At 36.2% G+C, this 22296-nt stretch overlaps 1 protein-coding gene across 2 annotated transcripts; it reads left to right on the top strand.

Annotated features, from left to right (window-relative positions):
• Window positions 1-157: 157 nt before the first annotated feature.
• RIOK2 (RIO kinase 2) lies at window positions 158-20521 on the top strand. 2 transcript variants are annotated; one of them, XM_012444161.3, is made up of 10 exons: window positions 158-290; window positions 3311-3449; window positions 4219-4335; window positions 4764-4939; window positions 8491-8579; window positions 10142-10333; window positions 12369-12461; window positions 13236-13760; window positions 16285-16381; window positions 18063-20521. In XM_012444161.3, the coding sequence occupies exons 1-10, from the start codon at window positions 225-227 to the stop codon at window positions 18225-18227; spliced, it is 1659 nt and encodes a 552-aa protein (XP_012299584.1). In that variant the 5' UTR covers window positions 158-224; the 3' UTR covers window positions 18228-20521. The 2 variants fall into 2 exon arrangements, with proteins under 2 accessions (XP_012299584.1, XP_012299585.1); XM_012444162.3 differs by lacking the exon at window positions 158-290 and adding an exon at window positions 370-786.
• The last annotated feature ends 1775 nt before the right edge of the window (window positions 20522-22296 follow it).

Genomic DNA, 22296 nt, shown 5'->3' with positions numbered 1-22296 from the left:
ACTCCCTTGTTCTATACTATATGCTTCATAAAATGTACAAGTAGTTTTATTTTCCTATACCAATGAGATTAGCTCTTCTACCTATTAACAAGGACCTATAATAAGATTCAGCGCATGCGCAAGCCATTTGGCGGCTGTAAAGTGCGTGAGAGGCCGGAATAGCGACGTGCTCTGCGCTTTCCGGCTGTCGTGTGGAAGGCGTCTAGGTCCCGACTGAGGCAGCCATGGGGAAGGTGAATGTGGCCAAGTTGCGTTACATGAGCCGAGATGACTTCAGGGTCTTGACCGCGGTAAGGAACCCACCGTTCCTATTCTCCCTGTCCCTTTCCACTGTGTTCTTCCTGTTCCTCGAAGTTTTCCGGGATCTGAACAGGCCCTCTCTGGGACCCAGGACATGGCAGAAGTTGGGAATGGAGAACAGAGCGTCAGAGTTGGATTTTTAAAAAGCTGTTTGGAAGCTTACCTAACCCCAGATAGAGCAAAGGCCCCGTCTTCTAATGATTTTCTTCTTTTCTGCTGCTGTTCGCCTTGTGCTTAAGAGAAATGCTCGCATCTTTGTGGCCTGGAAACTTCTGTGATCCTGAGCTTCCTACCAGCTGTGAAAAGTTTAAGGTTCCTCTTGAGATTTGGTAATATTGACTTCCCTAATAGATTCAGTCGCCTAGCAGTCTTTCTGATTCATTCAATCAACACGTATTTGTCAGGTTTTTAGTAGCAACATTAGGAGGTTAAACGAGGTACAAAACGGACAAGTGGAGAGACAGACACAGATCATCAAGTAAACGAGTAAGTAGGGTAATGGATAAGCGCTATGAAGTTGATAAAGGATAATGGAATAGAAAGGATATGTATCTTTAGGAAGTATTACGGGAGAGGAGGGGCACAAGTTACTGGCCTTTGGTAGACAATGAATAAATATTCGGTAATTGAAAGAACGAATGGGGGAATAATAGGAGCTGTGTGAGAAGGAGACAGCCCGGTGAAGTCCTTGGAAAGAGTTGGAGGCAGAGGAAAAAGGAGTTATAAGTGCAAAATCCCTAAGACAGAAAAGTCCTGGAAGAGATGAAAGGCCAATGTGGCTGAAGCAAAGTGAGACACTAATGGTTGGAGATGTAGCTGGAAAAGGTGAGAGTCAGGTTATGTACTACAGAGCCTTGCAGGCTTGGTAAAGAGTGTGGGGATAACCACTGAATGTTTTTAATCAGGGGAGTAACAAAATGTGATTTTATGGCCTTAGTCTTATGGCACAGAAATTAATACATAGATCTAGACATTTGTACAATAAAGCAGTACATTTATTTAGGAGCCACTATCTTTTGGTAAGGAGTGAACCCCATGATAAGGACGACCTATGTTATGTAATTATGTATAGGATATGTGATACGAGTCACACCGACTCTTGTATTATGTATTTTTTAATTAAATAGTCAGCACTTAAGGATTAAACTATCAAATGCAAAGTCAGTGTGAAATTTGGAACACACTTTACTTTCTCCTCATGTAGATTCTTCTAATCAGTTAAGACTTCCCTTATGAAACCTGTCACCTCTGAAAGATACCTTTTTTTCTGCTTCCTCAGCACATGCATTCCTTAATGCCTCTGAAGAAGTAGGAGTCAAAAGTAAGAGTGTTACAGGATGGAGGAGGCAGAGATAAAGCACAGAGAATAAGTTAAATTTAAAAGTTAAGGTTTTGGTGAGACATCAAAATGATGCCAGATTTATCTTACAAAACATTGGCTCTGCAATATTTAAATTATTTTTAAAGCTCACCAAGAAATGACTTAGTCATTAAATATAACATTCCAGTTTCATTTGCATCTCACCAGTGTTGGTACCCTTCCTTGGGCCTCTCTTCCCTTTTTGGCTCCTCCTATATCAGTAATCATTGTTAGACTAGCTGCCCTTGGCTTTCAATATGAACTTGCCCCAGAATTCTTCTCCCTAGCATTCCTTTTTCTTCTATTATCTCTTGCTCAGTCATCGCATCCACTTTATGTCTTCAACTCTCACCTCTATAAAATAATTGATTATTTTTCCTTCTAATTACAACTTCATTCCTAAGTGCAGACCCCTTTCCAATTTTCCTTCGAACATTTTTACTTAACTCTGCGCTCAAACTAAATTCAATTTTTTTCTACCCCCTTTCTCTTTTCCCAAACTCTCTCTCTCTATATATATATAATCTTAAAACTTCCTTTTCCTCTTCACTTCCAGCTGTTGCTTTTCATTCCCTTTACCCTTCCTTTACCTTTACCTTTCATACCCTTGGCATCTAATTGCCAAGCTCTCCTGTAATACTTCCTAAAGATCTTTAATTCCTTCCTTCCAGTACCACTACCACTTGCCCTGTTCTGGTTGCTCTTTCCTCTGAGCTGGACTTCTGTCTTAGTTCTCCAGAGTACCCCCTCAGATTTTGCCGTCTCTAAGCCAATTTGCATATTTCTGGTAGATTAATGTCCTTGAAATAATCCTGTTCATCCATATTCCATGCCTAAACATCTTCAAGAGTTTCCTGCTTTCCTCAGGGTAAAATATAAAATTCTTTGGTCTACATTTCAATGCCTTCTGTATCCTAGAAGTATCTTCCAGCTGCCTTTGCATGAACTCTATGTGCTGTCCCATCTGAGCTGCCACTGTACTCAGCTCTTCTCTGTGGTCAGTACTTTCTTGCATATGTGCTATTTTTAAATCTTTTTCTTTCACTAATATCCCCTTGTCTGTTTTCTCTGTATGCCCACATCTTTTAAAAGTCAGTCTCTAGTTTTGCATCTTCCTTGGAACTGATCCCTCAGCTAGAAGTATTCATTTGCCCTGAGCTACCTTTTTAAGCACTTATCACTTCTTACCTTCTAATAAACTTAGATGTATATCATTTTCAAAAATTTCCATCATGAGATAAAAATTCCTCAGGGGTTAAAAGTGTTTACATATATATTTTTTAATCCTCTACAATGCCTACATGTAGTACTTTCTCATTAAATACCTGCTTAATAAATACTTGCATATCTGTAGTTTTTAAAGACAAATGTTTAGATGTTATCAAATATTTTAGCATTTCCCAAAGGTCATCAGTATGTCTAGCACTCAAAATTCCTACTCTTGAAATGGAAAGACAATATAAATACCAGTGATTAGATCTCAAATTGCAATTTTAAAATAGTTTCAGAGATGGAAGTGATTATGTCTCAGAATAAGTTGGAGAATGGCATAATAAGGAAAGTTTCAAGGAGAAGTTCATTTCTTAGCAGGGTTTTGATAGATAAAGTTTTGTGTTGATTATGATTACATAATGATTCCCTTAATTTCAGGTTGAAATGGGCATGAAGAACCATGAAATTGTTCCTGGCAGTTTGATTGCGTCTATAGCCAGCCTTAAACATGGTGGCTGTAATAAAGTTTTAAGAGAATTGGTGAAACATAAACTCATAGCTTGGGAGCGTACCAAAAGTAAGTATTTTGAGGCATCATTTGTGATTTTTCAGGTAATTGGTTCCCGCAGAGCAAGTGTTCCAAAAGGCAAGATGTAGAAGTTGCCAGACTAGTAAAGCATTAGACAAAGAATTGACAAAACATACTTCTGCCATATCCTGTTAATCAAAACAATCACAGGACACTCCCAGCTCAAAAAGAAGTGGAGAAAGAGTAGTAATAAGAACATGTAGGGTACCGCAGAAGAGTGTGTATGGTACCGCAGAAGCGTGTGTAGGCTACCGCAGAACTGCAGAAGAGTGTGTAGGTACTGCAGAAGAACATGTAGGATAGAGATATTGTGGCTACCATCTTTGGAAAATACAATCAGCAGTCATACTCTAGAGAATTACTTCTTAAAACATCTGTGGTGAGGGATTCGTTTTTTTCCAACCTATCACAGATCCCTACTTTTATAAAATAAAAAAAAAAATACTAGAAAAATGAAATGGATAACAGATATACAAAATCAGACATAAATTCTAGGTCAAATTAATATAAAAATTGAACTTAAATGCCTCCTTTTATCTCATCACAAACACGTATAGACCTCAGTCTGTAGGTCACACTTTAAAATTAACAGTACACTGGAGAAGAAATGCAAATTATAGGAAGAAATTGGAAGTTTGTGAGCCCGAGTCTTTCAATGAAGATTTTCCATTGTTAAATCTTGCTTTTGAGTTGAACTTATGTGACTTGGTTATACAGTGTAACTGAAATATGGTTTTTCTTCTTTGATTTTGTGTAGCTGTCCAGGGCTACCGGTTGACAAATGCAGGATATGATTACCTAGCTTTGAAAACACTTTCTTCTAGGCAAGTAGTTGAGTCTGTTGGAAACCAGATGGGTGTTGGCAAAGAATCAGGTAAGAGCTGATAGTACTGTGGAAAGTATTTGCTTTGCTTTAATTTATGTTTTCCCTTCAGAAAGCATATTTTCTTTTAATGTTCCCTTTTTTCCAACTAAACAGTAAATTAGAAAGTTGGTTGGAAGCAATACAAATCAGAAAGTACCCTTAATTAGTAGGTTATTATTTTATCTGAAAGTCTGTCACTGAAAATTCATTTATACCAGGAATTTTCTTCTAATAACTTCCAAGATATCTCACTATTTGTGTCCAAATATTCCCAATTTCAGAACACTCCTGGTCCGAAAGTTTTAGATAAGGGATATTCAGCCTTTATTAGGAAAAATGACATTTTTGATACAAATAAAATTAGACAAAGTTAGAATTGTTTTATGTGATTGGAATAAATGTGTAATAATGATTTTTTTTTGAAATCTTGTCTCTAGATATTTACATTGTTGCAAATGAAGAAGGACAGCAATTTGCATTAAAGCTTCACAAACTAGGAAGAACCTCGTTTCGAAATCTGAAAAACAAACGTGATTATCATAAACATAGGCATAATGTTTCTTGGCTTTATTTATCTCGTCTCTCTGCCATGAAGGAATTTGCCTACATGAAGGTATTTATTTTATAGTCATGCATGTTTTAGCCAAATAATACCTGTGTCTCAAAGGCCTTAATGTCAAGTGTGATTCTGTTGCCCCCACATCTCTCTAACCTTAGACTCAATACCTACAGACGGACTCAATCCCTAAATCTGTTGATTATTTGGGCTCTTTTAAGTGATTCCCTTCTATGTTAAGGTATTTTAAATTGTTATTAATGCATAAGAGCAACACATTCTATAATATTGACAAGATGGAAGAACCAAAAATAGTTAATGATGCTGTTACCTCGCAAATATTTGTATGTGGGTGTATATATATCTGTTCAATACATATAACTATACATATGTCTGTTTCTAATTGAAAACACCAAGTAATTACCATCTGTGGAAACCTTAGTGTCTCAGATAAGTTGGCTAGTTTTTTGTTTCACATAATGGAACAAACGTCATTTATAAACTTATCTGAATATTAAAAATGGTAAAAATTGGCTGGGTGCAGTGGCTCATGCCTGTAATACCAGCACTTTGGGAGGCTGAGGCGGGCAGATTACTTGACGTAATGGAGACCAGCCTGGCCAACAAGGTGAAACCCCATCTCTACTAAAAATACAAAAATTAGCCAGGTGTGGTGGTGGGCACCTGTAATTCCAGCTACTTGGAAGACTGAGGCAGGAAAATCACTTTACCCAGGAGACAGAGGTTATAGTGAGTAAAGATCATGCCACTGCACTTGAGCCTGGGCGACAGAGCAAAACTCTGTCTCAAAAAAAAAAAAAAAAAGGTAAAAATCTTTAGTTTCAAAGCGGAAAGGATGAAGAGAAGTGGGTTAAAGGGTACAAACATACAGTTAGAAGGAATACATTCAATGTTTGATAGCAGAGTAGGGTGACTATAGTAAACAAAATGTATTTTACTCAGGAAATGAACACACTAAATACCCTGACTTGATCACTACTCATATATACTTAATAAAATGTTACATGTACCTCATACATTTGTACAAATAGAAAAAAAAAAAAAACTTAACCCTGCAGATGAAATGCCATAATTGCAAAGATGGTTTTCTTAGGGTTAGGCCTTTTCATTTTACTTCTGGTGTGCTTACCTCTGCAGTTTTCCCAAGTATTGGAACTTGACTACATATTTTATGGTAGTGATGAATTACATTTGTATTCTATTCTGACATTAAAGAAAATCTTCTATTTTTAACTTTTTGCCCTCAAAGTTAAGTTCAGCATAGATTTGTTAAATATAATAGCCAAATAAAATATATTCAATAATAACTAGGTTAAACAAAAGATAATACTGTGTTTTCATTATTCTGCCAATAGGATTTGTCATAATTTATCTTCATTTTTGAAAAAAAATTTGAATGGAAGATTCGCACAGTGTGTAAACACCTGTTTCTTGAGGATTCAATTTGTTGTTCTTTGAGTAGGTTATATTATATGCTTAAATGTTTACTAATCATGGGAGATTTCTTAAGGCAGTATAAACTAGTAATACTGATACCATACATGTTGTGTATTTATGGTCTTATACTAATAGTTTATGTCTTATAATAGTAAATTAGCAGCTTGGTAGGGATCATTACACATTTTCCCAAAACTGTAGTAGGTGTTTTTCAGGATATTTATATTGAAGGTATAGGAATTGAATCTGGTTGCACATAAATACATTCCTTAAATATATTGATTTTTCATAAGAGAGAAACAATGAGATAAAGATTAGGCTATAACATGAGGTCTAGGCTATAGCACAAGTTGTAGACAAATATTCACAATGTTTAAGGTTATCACTTGCTATTGATCTGCCAAGTTATGTTCAAAATGGTCTATGTTGAAAAAAAATTACTTAAAAACAAAGCAAATAAAAATCTCTGGGAAGTGGGAAATAGTTTGGTTCTTGTTCACAGAAGGTAAGCAAGACAGCCTTTTGAAATTAGTTGCTGGGGTAGTGTAGAGTAAAGGAGTGGATGCCAAAGAAATAACCAGTACAATCTGTGTCTTAAAGTTGAGAAGATAACACAAACACACATGAAACAAAGAATCTATCTATTTATTTATTTTTGAGACAAGGTCCCACTCTCACCCAGGCTGGAATGCAGTGGCATGATCACAGCTCACTGTAGCCCTGACCTCCTGGGCTCAAGCTATCCTCCCACCTCAGCCGCCCAAATATCTGGACCACAGGCATGTGCTACTATGCCTGCTTTGCAGAGACATGATCTTGCTGTGCTGCCCAGGCTGCTCTCAAACTCCTGGGCTCAAGAGATCCACCCACCTCAGTCTCCCAAAGTACTTGGGTTATAAGCGTGAGCCACCACTGCAAGTCTAACAACAATTTAAAAAAAAAAAAAATTATATACTGAGTTTAGAGAAACTTTAGTAAATGATAGAATAGTTGATGAAGGAAGTTTCAGGTAGTGAGTAGAGAAGTTTCAGCTGAGTAGAGCCATGAAGCTTGGCTATTACTTGACTCTAAGACAGTGTATTTTGGCAGAGAAGCCAGTATGAGCAAATACATGAATATATGTGAGCCCTGTGTGTTTAGGTGACACTGCAGTGACTGTCCTGACTGCATTTCTTGGTGCGTATTGGAGAGAATATTGGGAGAAGTAGGACTGTACAAGTGGATTAAAGAGTTTTGAAAACCAGGAATAGTTGTTCAAACTGAAAATAACACAGCCAGTGTATATTTTTTAAATGGAGTATTGGCATCAGCAGGTTAGTGTGGTACTGGTACATAGAATAGGATAGGTATGATGGCAAGAACTAGAACACTGGTGGAGTAATGAGGTATAAATAACAAATGCCTCCTTACACTATGTTGGTGCAAAAGTAATTGCAGTTTTTACCATTCCTAATACTAGCATTTTAAATGTCAAAGAGCATAAATCTAAGGTGAATACCTACTATACTTCAAGGAAGTAATAGCAGGGCTTTGTAAACAATAAGGTTGAAGACAGTAAGCTTAGGGGAAAAGATGTATGGATAGTCTTAAATAACTCAGTGACTCAGCCTACAACAGTGTATTATGTTTTTCACATAATAGATTTATATTGCATATTGTGGTCTGGAGAAAAGGGTCGGTGTCCTATAAACCAATATGTCTGATCTCTTAGAATGCTTCATTTCCTAATATGTCAGAAGATGAGTATTTCCTAAATTACAATTTGTTTCTAATTTGAATATTTTCAGGACGTTTCAACAAATGCCAGAGAATTAGAAAATAGGAAAGGATATACCCCTAAGAGACTGTAAGCTTCTTGGGGGCTTTTTAACACTAATTATAGAGTGTTTAGAAACTTTTTAACACTCAATTTTGTAAATGTTCATTTTTGGCAGAAAAGTGAATTCAAACTTTTGTTTAAAATTTGTTTTTTATGTATGGCTTATTCTGCACAGCGAATAAATAAGTTATGCATAAGTAACCCTGTGTTAACTATAATTTTATAAATGATTGTGTGTTTTTCTTCTTGCTGTAGAAAGGTGTGTTTACTTTTATTGTTCTTTAAAGAGTAATGACCGCTTCATTAGCTTACACCTGTTTTGCTGTTTTAGGCATTGTATGAGAGAAAATTTCCAGTTCCAAAGCCAGTTGATTACAATCGTCATGCAGTGGTCATGGAACTTATAAATGGTTATCCACTGTAAGTATTTATTATTCTTAAAGCCATGAATTCTGAGAAATAAATTTAAATTTCAGGGTTTAGAATAAAAATTTTTTTAGTTAATGAAATATTGTCTCTGGGAAGTTAAAAATTGATTTAAAGGAATAGACTCAAAGACAAATTAAAAACTCAGTTTTATTCTGACAATATGGACTAACTAAAGAAAATGTATATCAGTTGTTAGTAAGCACTATGGATAAAAATAAAGCAGAGTAAGGGAGAAAGGAAGTACTTACTGGGGACAGGAGACTACTGTTTTACGTAGGGTGGTCAGGAAAAGTCTCACTGATAAGTTAAAACCTTATCAAATTTTGATTCAGATTAGAAGTCATTGTAGTGGGAATATTTTGAGCAGAGAAGAGGTGATCTCATCAGTCAGTGATCTCAATGTTTTAAGAGGGTCACTCTGCCTGCTGAATTAATAGACTCTGGGGAGACAAAGACAGAATTAGGAAGACAAGTTAGGAGGCTATTATCATAATCTAGGCAAGAAATAGGTAGTTCTGATTACAGTGATAGTTGTGAAGATGATGAAAAGTGGCCAGATTCTGAATGTGTTCTGCAGGTTGAACCAACATGATTTGGGATTGGATATGGATGTGAAGGAAGGGATGAGTCAATGGTGACACCAAGTTTTTTGGCCTGAGTAGCAAATTGAGGGAGAAAGCTACCATGTACAGAAACAGGAGAGCTACAGGAAGAGCATTTTGGAGGAGTTGGAGGGTGGGACAGAATCAGAGATTCCATTTTGGACATGGTAAGTTTGAGATGCCTGGCAGTTCGAGAAGTCTAGGTTAAAATCAGTGTATATATGGTATTTAAACCATTAGCCTAGATGAGATCACCAAAAGTGAGTCTAAATAAGAGAAAATAGAAGGTCATAGGCTTGACCTTTGAGGAATTCCAGAATTTAGAGGTAAAGGAAAAAAATGAAATACTAAAAGAAAAGACCAAGAAGGTATGATCTATGAGGAAGGAAGAAAACCTGGAGAGAATGGTGTCCCAAGAGTTAAGTGAAGAGAATGTTTCAAAGAGGTCAACTGACAAACCACATATGATGAGGACTAATAATTGACCTCTGAATTTAGCAACATTGAAGTCATTGGTAGTCTCAACAAGGGCTATTTCACTGAAATAAGGTGGATGAAAGCCTGTTTGAAATGGGTTTATTAGAGAATGGGAGGAAACAAATTGGAAAAAGCACATGTAGACAAGTTTGGCTGTAAAGATCAAAAAAAGGTAGTGGAAAAAAGATACAGAATTGAAGCAGAGTGTGGCTTTTTTTTAAAATAGATGGGAGATACTATATCTGTGTGCTGATGGGAATGAGAAAAAAATACTGGAGAGACAGGGCATGGAAATAATATATATGTTCACATGCATACATTGATTAAAACAATAAACTTATTTTTGTTAAAATAAAATTTTATTTTCATTAAAATGTGAACAATATATGTTCACATGCATACATACTTTGATTAAAACAGATTATTTGTATTTGTGCTTAAAATACTCTGTTTTCGTGCTTAAAATACTTTCAGATGTCAGATACACCATGTTGAAGATCCTGCATTAGTATATGATGAAGCTATGGAACTAATTGTCAAACTTGCAAATCATGGGCTGATTCATGGAGATTTTAATGAATTTAATCTCATTTTGGATGAAAATGACCACATCACCATGATTGATTTTCCGCAGATGGTTTCGACGTCTCATCCCAATGCTGAGTGGTACGTACATGCTATTATTGATTCTGGATGTGAATGTGTTTGTTTGGGATCTATCCAAACAAAAATAATGACTAAAAAAGATTCTTTTTTAGTCATAATTTTTCAATTTTGTGATACTATTATTTATGTCAGTAACTGGTTTGAAGTGGCTAGTGTTAATGTTATAAAAACTTTTCTTTCTATTAAAGTATATCTAAGTACTAGAGTTTTCCCCATAAGAATTTGAATTTCTCTGTTGTAATTTGACAGATGTTCAAAAGTCAAATTGTCTTAGCCATGGAACCCTTTGTTCAATCAGACTTTTAGATGGAAGCCCAATTGTTAAAATAGTTAAAAGTAGGGAATGAAGCAGGGAACCCTAGAACCACTTTTGCCTTTCCCTTTTTCTTGTTGTTCCATGATTGCCTCCAAGAGAGATTCACCAAGCATAACTCAGTAATCTCAAAAGATCTGAATAAAAGTTGTGGTTTTGGACTAGACTCAATTGTCAAACCAATGATAATTATCTCTTGTCACTTTTAGCTTTTACTATTAGAAAAAAATTCACATAAAACTTTATCTGACACAGAGCAGAAACACTATATACTATAATAATCATATTCTTCACATTATTTATTTAAACAAGCCAAGTCATGAAATAAGACCTTTTCCTTTATTTGCTTGTAGTTCATGATTCAACTGAGTGTAACTAAGGATTTTTAAAATTTCTGTTACAAGCTTTATGAGAAACTTCTTTTTCCTCAACTAACAGCTAGTATTAGTTATATAATAGAGTATATTAATTCTTGCAGAGATTGAGCTTGAAGTAGTTAAGTGAAGTTTGTCTTCATCCTGGTTTCCAGTAGAAAATGTGTATACATATGCTATAGAAAGAAATGTCATTTGAAAATAAATTTTAAAAATGTTTTCAACAAAATACTAAAAGACTAATAATGCCTGGCACTCGGGTGGTCAGTACTCTTTGGATGATGACTAATCAGCATTTTTATTAATAAGGAATAACATAGTAACACAATAAAGGAACATCTAGGAGCCACCAGAGTGTGGCAGATTATGACATTCTAGGTTTAGGCGGCATCGTTCTATGGGGAGACATGGTAATTTAATTTCGGTTTTTATGAACAGTACTGGGGCTAAGGAGCTGCGGTAAGTGCTAGAGATTGAGAGATAAGTAAGCCCTGTATACGCTTTAGAAGAAGTTACTGTCTCATAGGGAGATGTAAACATATAAAAATAGTCTTTTTAAAATGTATTAGTATCTTTCCCAGAGTGCCCTGTGAGCAAAGAGGAGAGGCATTGTCTTCCTATTTCCAAACTTCATCTTTCACAAAGAGATAGTCAGTTCCATGTTATCCTGTCCTTATTCTCCTTGTCTGGAAATCTAGAGAATTGAATCCATTTTTGCTGCTTTATGGTGGCCCAAAAAGGCAATCTGATATTCAGAAATTATTCTACTTTTGGTCCAGATAAACCTGTCTTCAGATTATTTTTATAAGCTATAGCATTTATCCTTTGGGTGTTATTGCAAATTGGCTACTGGATATAACAAAGAAACATAAACATAATTCAGTAGTCTCTAAACTTATTTAAAATTAATATCTTTTTATCTTCGGCTCTTTCAGTTGCTAGGGGTTCCATTGAGTATTGCTGATGGGAAGCATAGCCAGACTCGGGACAAAGAGGATAAGTAGAAACCTATCCCCAAACCGTAGGCCCATAATCTTACTTCCTGGGGTTCACACTTGTCTTTCCCTAGTGTATCTAACTATATACCAGTACCTATGAGAAAACCTTGACTTTCCTAACCATAGGAACTGCATGGCATTGACAGCTTAGTATCCTTGAGATTTCCTTGGATTTTAGTTTTTTGAACACACTGGTAACTCATTTGTATGTTTTTTTCTTTTGTGTAACATCTTTTATCTCCTTGTTTAAGGAGCAGCAGTACCATTAACTAATAAAGATATTGTCATTGACTAATAAGAAAAAAGATGAGCAATAAAGGCTATATCATAAATGATCCTTACTTTTGCAGGTATTTTGACAGAGATGTTAAATGCATTAGAGATTTCTTCTTGAAACGTTTCAGCTATGAAAGTGAGCTCTTTCCAACCTTTAGGGATATCAGGTTTGTACTCCCCATTGCTTTACATGAAAGAACAGTTTATCTTGTCTGTGTATTTCTAAAAATTTTTCATCTAAAAAAATTTTCAAATTTTAACACATAATCACTGTTACATGTCATTGCTCTGTAGTACATAACTGAAATTTAAAAACTTGAAAATTCTTGCAATTGGTCCATTAAGGCACTGCTACTGAATTTTAGGAAGGAACATATCTAATTCTTATAAATTCAAGAACTTTTAATTCTATTTTGGGTGCTATGTGAGTAACTCATTCATAAGGAATCACACCAAATGTTCATTGAAATTTGTGTTTTTCCTTTATTGAAAGCAGGAGGTATCTTTAATTGATTCTCAAGACATAATGTGTATTCTCAAAGTTCAGTTTTCTCATATTTATTTTATATACTTAAAAGATATTTTCTGATATGGGAGGAGTCACATTATCTGAAAGAAATCTTTAGCCCCATTTGAAAGTTAATTTACAAAGTTAATAAACATAAGCTGAGATTTTTATAACCTTTTTATTTATATTGTCATTTTTCAGTTATTCTTAAAATGACAGCATATATGCCTTTCATATTTGTAATATTTAAATGTAATATTTAAATGACACATATGCCTGTGTCATTTAAATATTACATTAGGGAAAGAGAAAATTATTTTTAACATAAAAGCCATTAAACTCACTTGAATCATAATTTATCAGAATAGTAGATATTTGCTCCTCTCAGATAAACATTTTTTCTCTTTCAATGCTTGCCACCTTTTTTTCCTAGGAGGGAGGACACTCTTGATGTGGAGGTTTCTGCCAGTGGCTACACAAAGGAAATGAAGGCAGATGATGAACTGCTTCATCCATTAGGTCCAGATTATAAAAATATTGCAACAGAAGACGGATCTGAATTCTCATTTTCTGATGAAGAAGTGACAGAAAAAACAGAGGTTTATAGGTCAGAAAATGAAAGTGAACAGAACTCTCTAGATGAATCAGAGGGCTGTGATTGCAAATCATCTGGAGACCCTGGACAAATAAAAGAAGATGGTTTATCAGAAGAGAGTGCTGATGCACGGAGTTTTGAAATGAATGAATTCCATCAAGCTTTAGAAGAAATAAAAGGGCAGATTGTTGAAAACAACTCTGTAACTGAATTTTCTGAGGAGAAAAGCAGAACTGAAAATTACACTGGGCAAGATGGTCAGACAGTTCAAGGAGGAATCTCTGCTGGCTCCGAAGAGCATGAAGATGAATGCCCTCATCTAATTGCCTTGTCATCATTAAACAGAGAATTCAGGCCTTTCAGGTATAGACTTCTGTTGATTGCTTTTGTTTTTTTTTTTTTTTTGGCGGGGGAGTCTCACTCTGTCACCAGGCTGGAGTGCATTGGCACCATCTCAGCTCACTGAAACCTGTGCCTCCCAGGTTCAAGTGATTTTTCTGCCTCAGCCTCCCAAGTAGCTGTGGGACTACAGGCATCTGCCACCACGCCCAGCTAATTTTTAGTAGAGATAGGGTTTCACCATGTTGGCCAGGATGGTCTCTATTTCTTGACCTCGTGACCCGCCTGCCGCAGCCTCCCAAAGGAGGGATTATAGGCGTGCTGGGATTATAGGCGTGAGCCACCGCACTGAATTTGTTGATTGCTTTTTAACTGTAGCCTTGAGACTGATACCTTCTTAGATTCTAGTACATGAATGTTTTCTTCAAATGATGTGGCAGAATTGTATTCTTCCATCTTTATGTGTAAAATGAAAGCCAAATTTTTGTTAAAAACTCAAAATACCTTCCTTTTCAATTGACCTGATTCTAAGTAGCCTATTAACTAAATTTCAAGTAATTCTGCTTTAAAATACAAACTTATGGCCAGGCGTGTTGGCTCATGCCTGTAATCTCAGCACTTTGGGAGGCAGGCCTGAGGAGTTCGAGACCAGCCTGGCCAACATGGCAAAACCCTTGTCTCTACTAAAAATACATAAATTAGCAAGGTGTGGTGGTGTGTGCCTGTAATCCCAGCTACATGGGAGGCTGAGGCAGGAAAATCATTTGAACTTGGGAGGCAGAGTTTGCAGTGAGCCAAGATGGCACCACTGCACTACAGCCTGGGTAACAAGAGCAAAGAACTCTGTCTCAAAAAAAAAAAAAATACAAACTGATGACTTTCAAATTAATGTAGGTCTCTGGATACATTGATCAGGTTTTAGATGGATGAGTTATTCCTCATATATTTTCCTAATTACACATCTGATGTGTTTGAGTTATATAAAGGCATGTAAAAATTAAAACATGCAATAAATGTTTTTATTGCTTTCTACATGAAACATCTGCAGTGAGTTTTCTCCAGAACCTTGAGCCTTCAGTTCTTTGTTCATGTATAGTTAAAGTTATGTAATGATGTTTTAAGAATTTTTTTTTTTGGCAAATATTAAGCTCAGCTTAGATTAGCAAACTAAAACTTAACTTTTGAATTTGGGATAGCGTGTTCAGAATCAAACTAGTTTAATGAAATATTGGTTTTATTTATTCAAAATAGTAATATGACAATTAAAATTAGATCAGCAATTTATTGAACATTTTTCAGTACATGTTTGGGCTTATATCTTAAGCCTACCTTTATCTTTACAGTTTTATTCATGAAGCAAAACCTGAGAGTTTTGTTCCTTTTTGATGTAGCTGTGTATCTGTGTCACAGGGCTACTGCCATTTGAATAATAAACTTGGAAAACTTAATCAGAAGCTTAAGAGAGACAGAGTCAGGATTTTGAGTAAGTATATTAGTCTGAGTTCTTCAGAGAAACAGAATAAATAGGAGATTTATTATAAGGAATTAGCCCATGGGGTTATGGAGGCTGAGAAGTCCTAGACAGAATATGTTCCAAATCCAAAGGGCTAAGAACCAGAAGAGTCAATAATGTAAGTTCCAGTCCAATCCAAAGAAAGGAGAGGACCCATGTCCCAGGGAGTGAATTCTCTCTTACTCGGCCTTTTGGTTCTGATCAGGCTTTCAATGGGTTGGATGAGGTCCACCCACACTTAGGAGGGCAATCTGCTATACTCAGTTTACTGATTCAGAAACACCCTCAAAGACACACCCAGGTTAATGTTTAACCAAATATCTGGCACCCTGTGGTCCTGTCAAGTTAACATATCAAATTAACCACAGAGATAGAAGAAAACCTGCATAGGATTAAATGGTCTTTTAAACTCAGAATGGGAACAATAATTTTGTTCTCACTCTGGATGCATGCTGAGCAAAACTTTTATTCAGAGTAAAAGCAGAACAGCAGATGTTGCTGAAAAATATTAATTGTTAGGAGTTAATACTGTCTTAGAGTTTTTATACATTGCATTCATTGAAACTTTGAGCCATGTGAAAGCATTAATCTCTAGGTTGCAGTTTTTCCTACCTTAGCAGAGCTGACTAAAATGAGTACTATCTGTTTCCATTGTATCTTCTGTTGTTTGTGAAATTGGAGAGAGTCTCAAAAATTTAGATTGGGAGAAACATTATTTCTACAGTTCAGTGAAAGAAGAGGAAAGGATTATTAGAAAAGGGAAGATGAATTGTGGGGAGGTGATAGATTTCCATGGCGAAAGCATTCTACTATTTTGAAATTTTGATAGTGACTATCAGAATGCTGGAAAATACAAATTGTTAATATACAGAACTTACTAGTAGGTAGTTTTATCTTCTCAGAAATTTTGAAATATAATCTTCCTGAAGTATTTTATGTCTTCAGTTGTTCTGTATGCAAAAAATAATCTAAATTAAACGGAATTCATTACATTATACAAATTAACTAGATAAATTGTGGGTTTTTTAATTTTAGAGATGAAGAAAATATGGGAGCTATTAATCAGTATAGAACAAGAACTCTGAGTATCACTTCTTCAGGCAGTGTTGTAAGCTGTTCAACAATTCCTCCGGTAAGTAGTCATTTAACATGTACTGAATGTTTATTAGATCACTACTGTGATTAAACAAATAATGCATGCTTTTCAGGTACAGACTTCTGTTGATTGCTTTTTGACTTTAGTCTTGACACCAGTACTTTATTTGATTCTAAGAAGTGATTGTTTCTCAAAGGATGTGGCAGAGTTGAATCCTTTCACCGTTATGTATAAAATGAAGGCCAAATGACTTTTTGTTGTTAAAACTCAAAATACCTTCCTTTTCAATTGTCCTGATTTTAGGCAGCCTGTTGACTAAATTTCAAATAATTTTACCTTAGAATCCAAACTGATGACTTTCAAAAACTTAATGTAGGTCTCTTGATAAAATAATCAGGTTTGAGATGGGTGAGCCATTCTTCATATGAACTGAAGATTAATGAGCTCGGTCCCTGTGAGGATTATAAGGTGCTTAAGACAGTCTCAGACACTTGGACCTTACATGTTAATGGTATAAAATGTTTTGTTATTGGTTTTTGTTTTTGAGATGGAGTTTTGCTCATCACCCAAGCTCTAGTGCAGTGGTATGATCCCAGCTTACTGCAACCTCCGCCTCCTGGGTTCAGGTGATTCTCCTGCCCCAGCATCCTGAGTAGCTCGGATTACAGGCATCCACCACCACGCCTGGCTTATTTTTGTATTTTTAGTAGACGGGGTTTCACCATGTTGGCCAGGCTGGTCTTGAACTCCTGACCTTGGGTGATTAGCACATCTCAGCCTCCCAAAGTGCTGGGATTACAGGTGTGAGCCACAGAGCCCAGCCAGTGATGTTCCAGACCAGCCTGGGCAACATAGCAAGACCCCTGTCTATAAAAAACTTAAAAATTAGCCAAGTATAGTGGTGTACACCTGTGGTCCCAGCTACTAAGGAAGCTGAGGCAGAAAGATGACTTGAGCTCAGGAGACTGCAGCCACCATGAACTATGTTCCCGCTACTGCACTCCAACCTGGGCAACAGAGCGAGACCCTGTCTCAAAAAAAAAAAAAAAAAAAAAAAAGACCCTTGTTCCTGGCAGCATTTTGTAGCTATATTTTTTAGGAAACACATTGGATGATACAAGGTTATATACAGTTTTTAAATAACAGACTGTAGTTCTTCAGGGAAAGAAAAGATCATTGTGAACTGAATATTTCACATTTCTTATTCATCTTGTAAGTCATTTGACATGCACAGTATGTCTTAACTAATAAGTAACTTGAATTTATGATACATGAAGCCTTTTTCATGGGTGATTGCCACCATCAGGTCATTTCTACAACTGAAATTGTGAAGTCATTCTTGGATATATTGAGCAATACTGAATGCTTTCAAAAATAATTTTCTATTACAAAATCTATTCAAAAAGCCTACTTTTAACCTAAAAAGCAGAGGAACAAGCAGTTTTCATCTCGTTTTTTCCATCAGTTTTTATGATGCACACTAGGTGGCACTATGGTAGTTTTTTGAAAATTCTGCCTATACACTGTAATTTTTGCTGTATAATCTCTATATCTGTTTGGAGTTTAATTTCTCCTATATAACAGTTTCTATGTAGTACTGTCAGTATTTGGAATCTTAAAAATTCATGCTGTCAGCATACAAATATAAAAGGTATTAGCAGTGTACTTTTTGAAATGGTTCATTATCAGTAATAACTAATTTATGAAATCTTTCCAGGAACTGGTGAAACAGAAGGTGAAACGTCAGTTGACAAAACAGCAAAAATCAGCTGTCAGACATCGACTGCAGAAAGGAGAAGCCAGTATATTTACCAAGCAACGTAGGGAAAACATGCAAAATATCAAATCAAGTTTGGAAGCAGCTAGCTTTTGGGGAGAATAATATATTTAGGATCTTGGATATGTTTAATATATTTTTTGAAGTTACTGTAATTCCTTTTTTAGCCCCAGTTAGTCTTTTTTGGGCCAAGGCCATTATGTATTAACAAATAGATAAATAAACTCTTTCATCTATAAATTTGGGTCATTCAATATGTGTCTTGCAAAGAATAATTATCTGCCAAAGCAATCCATTTTTCAAAGTAATTCAGGTAACTAAAGTTAAATAACTGAGATATTTGCATATTTTTAAAAATCTAAATATCAACATTTTTATTATTTTCTGTTTTCTACCAAAAATGGGTAGATTACTTGGTTTTAAATTCTAGCCTTTATACCTACTAGTTGAAGTAACCCTAAGCAAATCATATTTCTCTTTTTTCTACTCTGCCTATTTTCTTACTGTTAAAATTAGATTTATAACTACTTAAGTTGTTTTGAGGATTATATGATACAGTGCACATATAGCAATTAGAACAATGTTTAGCACATTATAAGCATTCAATAAAATATAGCTATTAGAATAATTATATTGATGTTTCTGAAATTCTGCTGACAACTTGGTTGCATTTTATTTGGCAGCTGGAGGAATTCACTGACTTATTTTTCTTAAGAAGTAAAGATAAGCCAGTAATGCATAATTTACTTAATTACTTGATTAATTAATCATCTGTGTTGTGCCACTTACATTGGTAATGTGGTCATGAAAACAGAAACTTACTTGAGATAGTCCTACCACAATTTTTACAGTTGGCAGCTTCTAAGCAGGCCTGAGTACAGCAGAAGAGTTAGGGGCTGGGGAAGGTGGAGGGAATGAGGAATGAAAACGTTCTTTCTCATATGCTTATGTAAGTGGGTCCAGAACATGTTCTCATGTACTTGCAGGAAAGCAGATAAGTAGCCATGATCCTTTCCTCAAGGACTTTGTAATTTAGTGAGACGTAAATTTGAGCGTTTAAGTGTATGCATCTGATTATTGTCTCTTGATTACCGTGTAACTCAGAAAAAGGAGATCACTTGCAGCGATAAATGGTCACTAGATGGCAATATCACCCCATAATCACCAAACAGGATTACTTCCATCCCTGTTTATGTTCTACCAGAGGAAATATAGCACAGACTTTTCCAAGATTGATAAAGACAGCAGATTCCCTTTCACCTTTGCCAAATTAACTCTACTAGCTACTTGCAAGACCTGTCATTATCTAATAAATTGGAAAGATATAGTGGCTAGAAAATGCCAATTCCAGTTCCCTTGAAAGTTATACTAATTTTGGAAATATTTAAATAGGCCTGCTTTGCATTTTAGATGTATCTTTGAATTGAGGTATCCATTTTTTATAATCTCTCGACTTTAAAGAATTTTTATAATATAAAGTTGAAAACAGCTTAATAGAACCACCTAATGTGAATCATTTATATTCAGAGTGTTGAAAGCAAATTGGGACTAAAACCTTATCCTCCTCAGCTTTACCTAGTTGACTCAGTTGACTTGAGTACCTACGACATAAAAAACTCGTTACTATTAAGAAATTCAGAAGACAAACATGATATTTATCTTCAGTAGCCTAAGATTTTATGTGGGCCAAAGAATAAATTATTCCAATCAGAAATGGAGGCCTTACCTCATTTGGGCAAAGATTAGTGCTAGCTATTAAAGATTTACTAATAAATGATCTGTTAAGGAATTTAGTTTTTTCTGGATATGTTGTTTTGGTTGTCAAAAACTAAGGTATAATTATAAGAGTTATTTTTTGAAGATATGTTTGGCTAGCCATCAATTAGGAGTTAGAGAATTTGTCCTAACAGACAAGCTATAATCCTTACATTTTAAAACATGCATAGTGAACAATGAACAAAAACAAATTTTAAATTTTACTAATGTAGTAAAGCTGTATATTTTGATTATTAAAACACTTTTTTTGCTTAGGAGTTCCAGATTTAGATCCTGGTTCTACACTTCCCAAACCTCAGGTACCTTCTGTAGTCTCGCTAACCTCAATGTTTTTATTTGTAAAATGGGGACATTTAATAGTGCCTACCTCAGACTCATGAAGACTAAACGAAGTACCACTTGTAAAGCGTTTATTACACTGCCTCACATATACTATATGGTTGGTACTGCTAAAATGACTTCTTAAGGTTACCAAAAGGAAAATTCCACAGGCTGACCACCTTTCTTATTGTAAAGGTCACTGATATTTCAACTATGATCCTTTGTTGTGTATTTATCCAGACTGAAAGAGGTTTTTCTAGTAACCATCTTGCATAGTCTTACTGTCCCCATTAAATAAACTTTTTCTACAAACTATGTGGTTTATATTTGTGCTAACTTTGTGTATTGGTAGCCACTGGTCTGTGCTTTGGCACATAGCTGGCCATCTTCGAGCTTTCTGCAGAACCATAGATGTTTAATTGATACTAATCAGAGTTACTGCAGCTCAAGATAATCACGTTTAGCCAACTGCTTAGTAAATTTTCTGACAAAATACATAGCTGCCTAATTAAAAAGCTCTGCCTGATGCTGCCCTCCAGGTTGCTACTTACAAAGGATAGAGGAATGAGTTATGTTAGGTTCTCAGAGCACTTTCTGAAGTGTAGGTTTATTTCACTGTCACAAATTCAACGCTCTGGGTGGGCAACAGTTTGCCATGTTTAGTCTTCTTTATCCCTCCCTCCTCAGAACATCTCCCTAGAGAGCATCAGATCATATCTTAATTAATTTGCCCTTAGTTTACTTTATGAAGCACTGGAGCCATCTTACACAACTGTGTAAGGAGTACAACGAGTATGGGGATAACTCCAAAGCTACAGTACTTTTATAGAAAACTTTATCATTCACAAAGTCTGTGTTGTTACATTTTAAAAACTAAGTTTTTCTTTTACCTTAATATTGTAAATAATCACATTAAAAATAATATTTTGCAGTAGAGGCCGAACAAGGTGACCAAATAGAAACCTTCACCAATCATCCTCCCCACAGGAACACCAAATTGAATAGTCCATATTTAAAAAAGCACTTTCATAAGAACCAAAAATCAGATGAGATCACAGTACCTAGTTTTAACTTACTATCACTGAAAGAGGCACTGAATAGGGTAGGAAAAACCATCTTGAATTGCTGATACCACCACTCCCCCACCCCTTGGCAGCAGCCACATGGTGTGGCGAGAGAATGTACACTTGGGGGATGAAGAGTACAGTGATTGTGGAACTTTGCATTAAAACTCAGTGCTGCCCTGTCACAGCAGAAAGCAACACCAGGTAGAACCCAGTGCCCATGGAGGGAGCATTTAGACCAGCCCCAGCCAGATAAATCATTTATCCCAGTGGTCAGAACCTGAATTTCGCCACCCATGCCACCACAGGCTGAAGTGATCTGGGGTCCTAAATAAGCTTGAAAGGCAGTCTAGGCCACAAGAACTGCAATTTCTAGGCAAGTCTTGGTGCTGGGCTGGGTTTGGAACCAGTGGACTTGGAAGACGCATGACTTAGTGAGACACCAACCAGGCTGGCCAAAGGAGTATCTGTGCCACCTCTCACTCAGTCCCACATAGCACACCTTGCAGTTTCAGGAGAGATTGCTTCCTTTTAAGGAAAGGGGAGGAAAAGTAAAGAGGACTTTTTCTTGCAACTTGGATACCAGCTCAGCCATAGTGCATAGGGCAACAGGCAGAGTCCTGAGGCCCCCACTCCAGGCCCTACCTCCTGGACAACATTTCTAGACACACCCTGGGCCAGAAGGGAACCCACCTCCTTGAAAGGAAGAACCCAGTCTGGACAGGATTCATCACCTGCAGACTAAAGAGCTTTTGGGCTCTAAGTAGTCAGCAGTGATAGCCAGGCAGTACTCACCACGGGCCTTGGGTGCAACTCAGAGATGTGCTGGGTTCAGGTATGACCCTGTGCATTCCCAGCTGCAGTGCCTACAGAGAGAGGCTCCTGCTTAAAAAAAAGGAGAGGGAAGAGTAAATGGGACTTTGTCTTGCACTATAGGTACCAGCTCAGCCACAGTGGAGTAGAGGACCAGCCGGGCTCTTGAGGTCCCTGATCCCAGGCATTGGCTCTTGGAC

This window comes from Aotus nancymaae, unplaced genomic scaffold (assembly GCF_030222135.1).
Source record: "Aotus nancymaae isolate 86718 unplaced genomic scaffold, 86718_ANA_hifiasm-v0.15.2.pri h1tg000014l, whole genome shotgun sequence".
Classification (NCBI taxonomy): domain Eukaryota; kingdom Metazoa; phylum Chordata; class Mammalia; order Primates; family Aotidae; genus Aotus; species Aotus nancymaae.
This window is presented reverse-complemented; position numbering and strand designations above follow the sequence as displayed.

Bases quoted from the DNA above. Each gene is read 5' to 3' on its own strand.
- RIOK2 (XM_012444161.3), top strand. From the start codon at position 225: ATGGGGAAGGTGAATGTGGCCAAGTTGCGTTACATGAGCCGAGATGAC. The intron at 291-3,310 runs GTAAGGAACCCA...CCTTAATTTCAG, and splicing joins ACTTCAGGGTCTTGACCGCG to GTTGAAATGGGCATGAAGAA. The intron at 16,382-18,062 runs GTAAGTAGTCAT...AAATCTTTCCAG, and splicing joins GCTGTTCAACAATTCCTCCG to GAACTGGTGAAACAGAAGGT.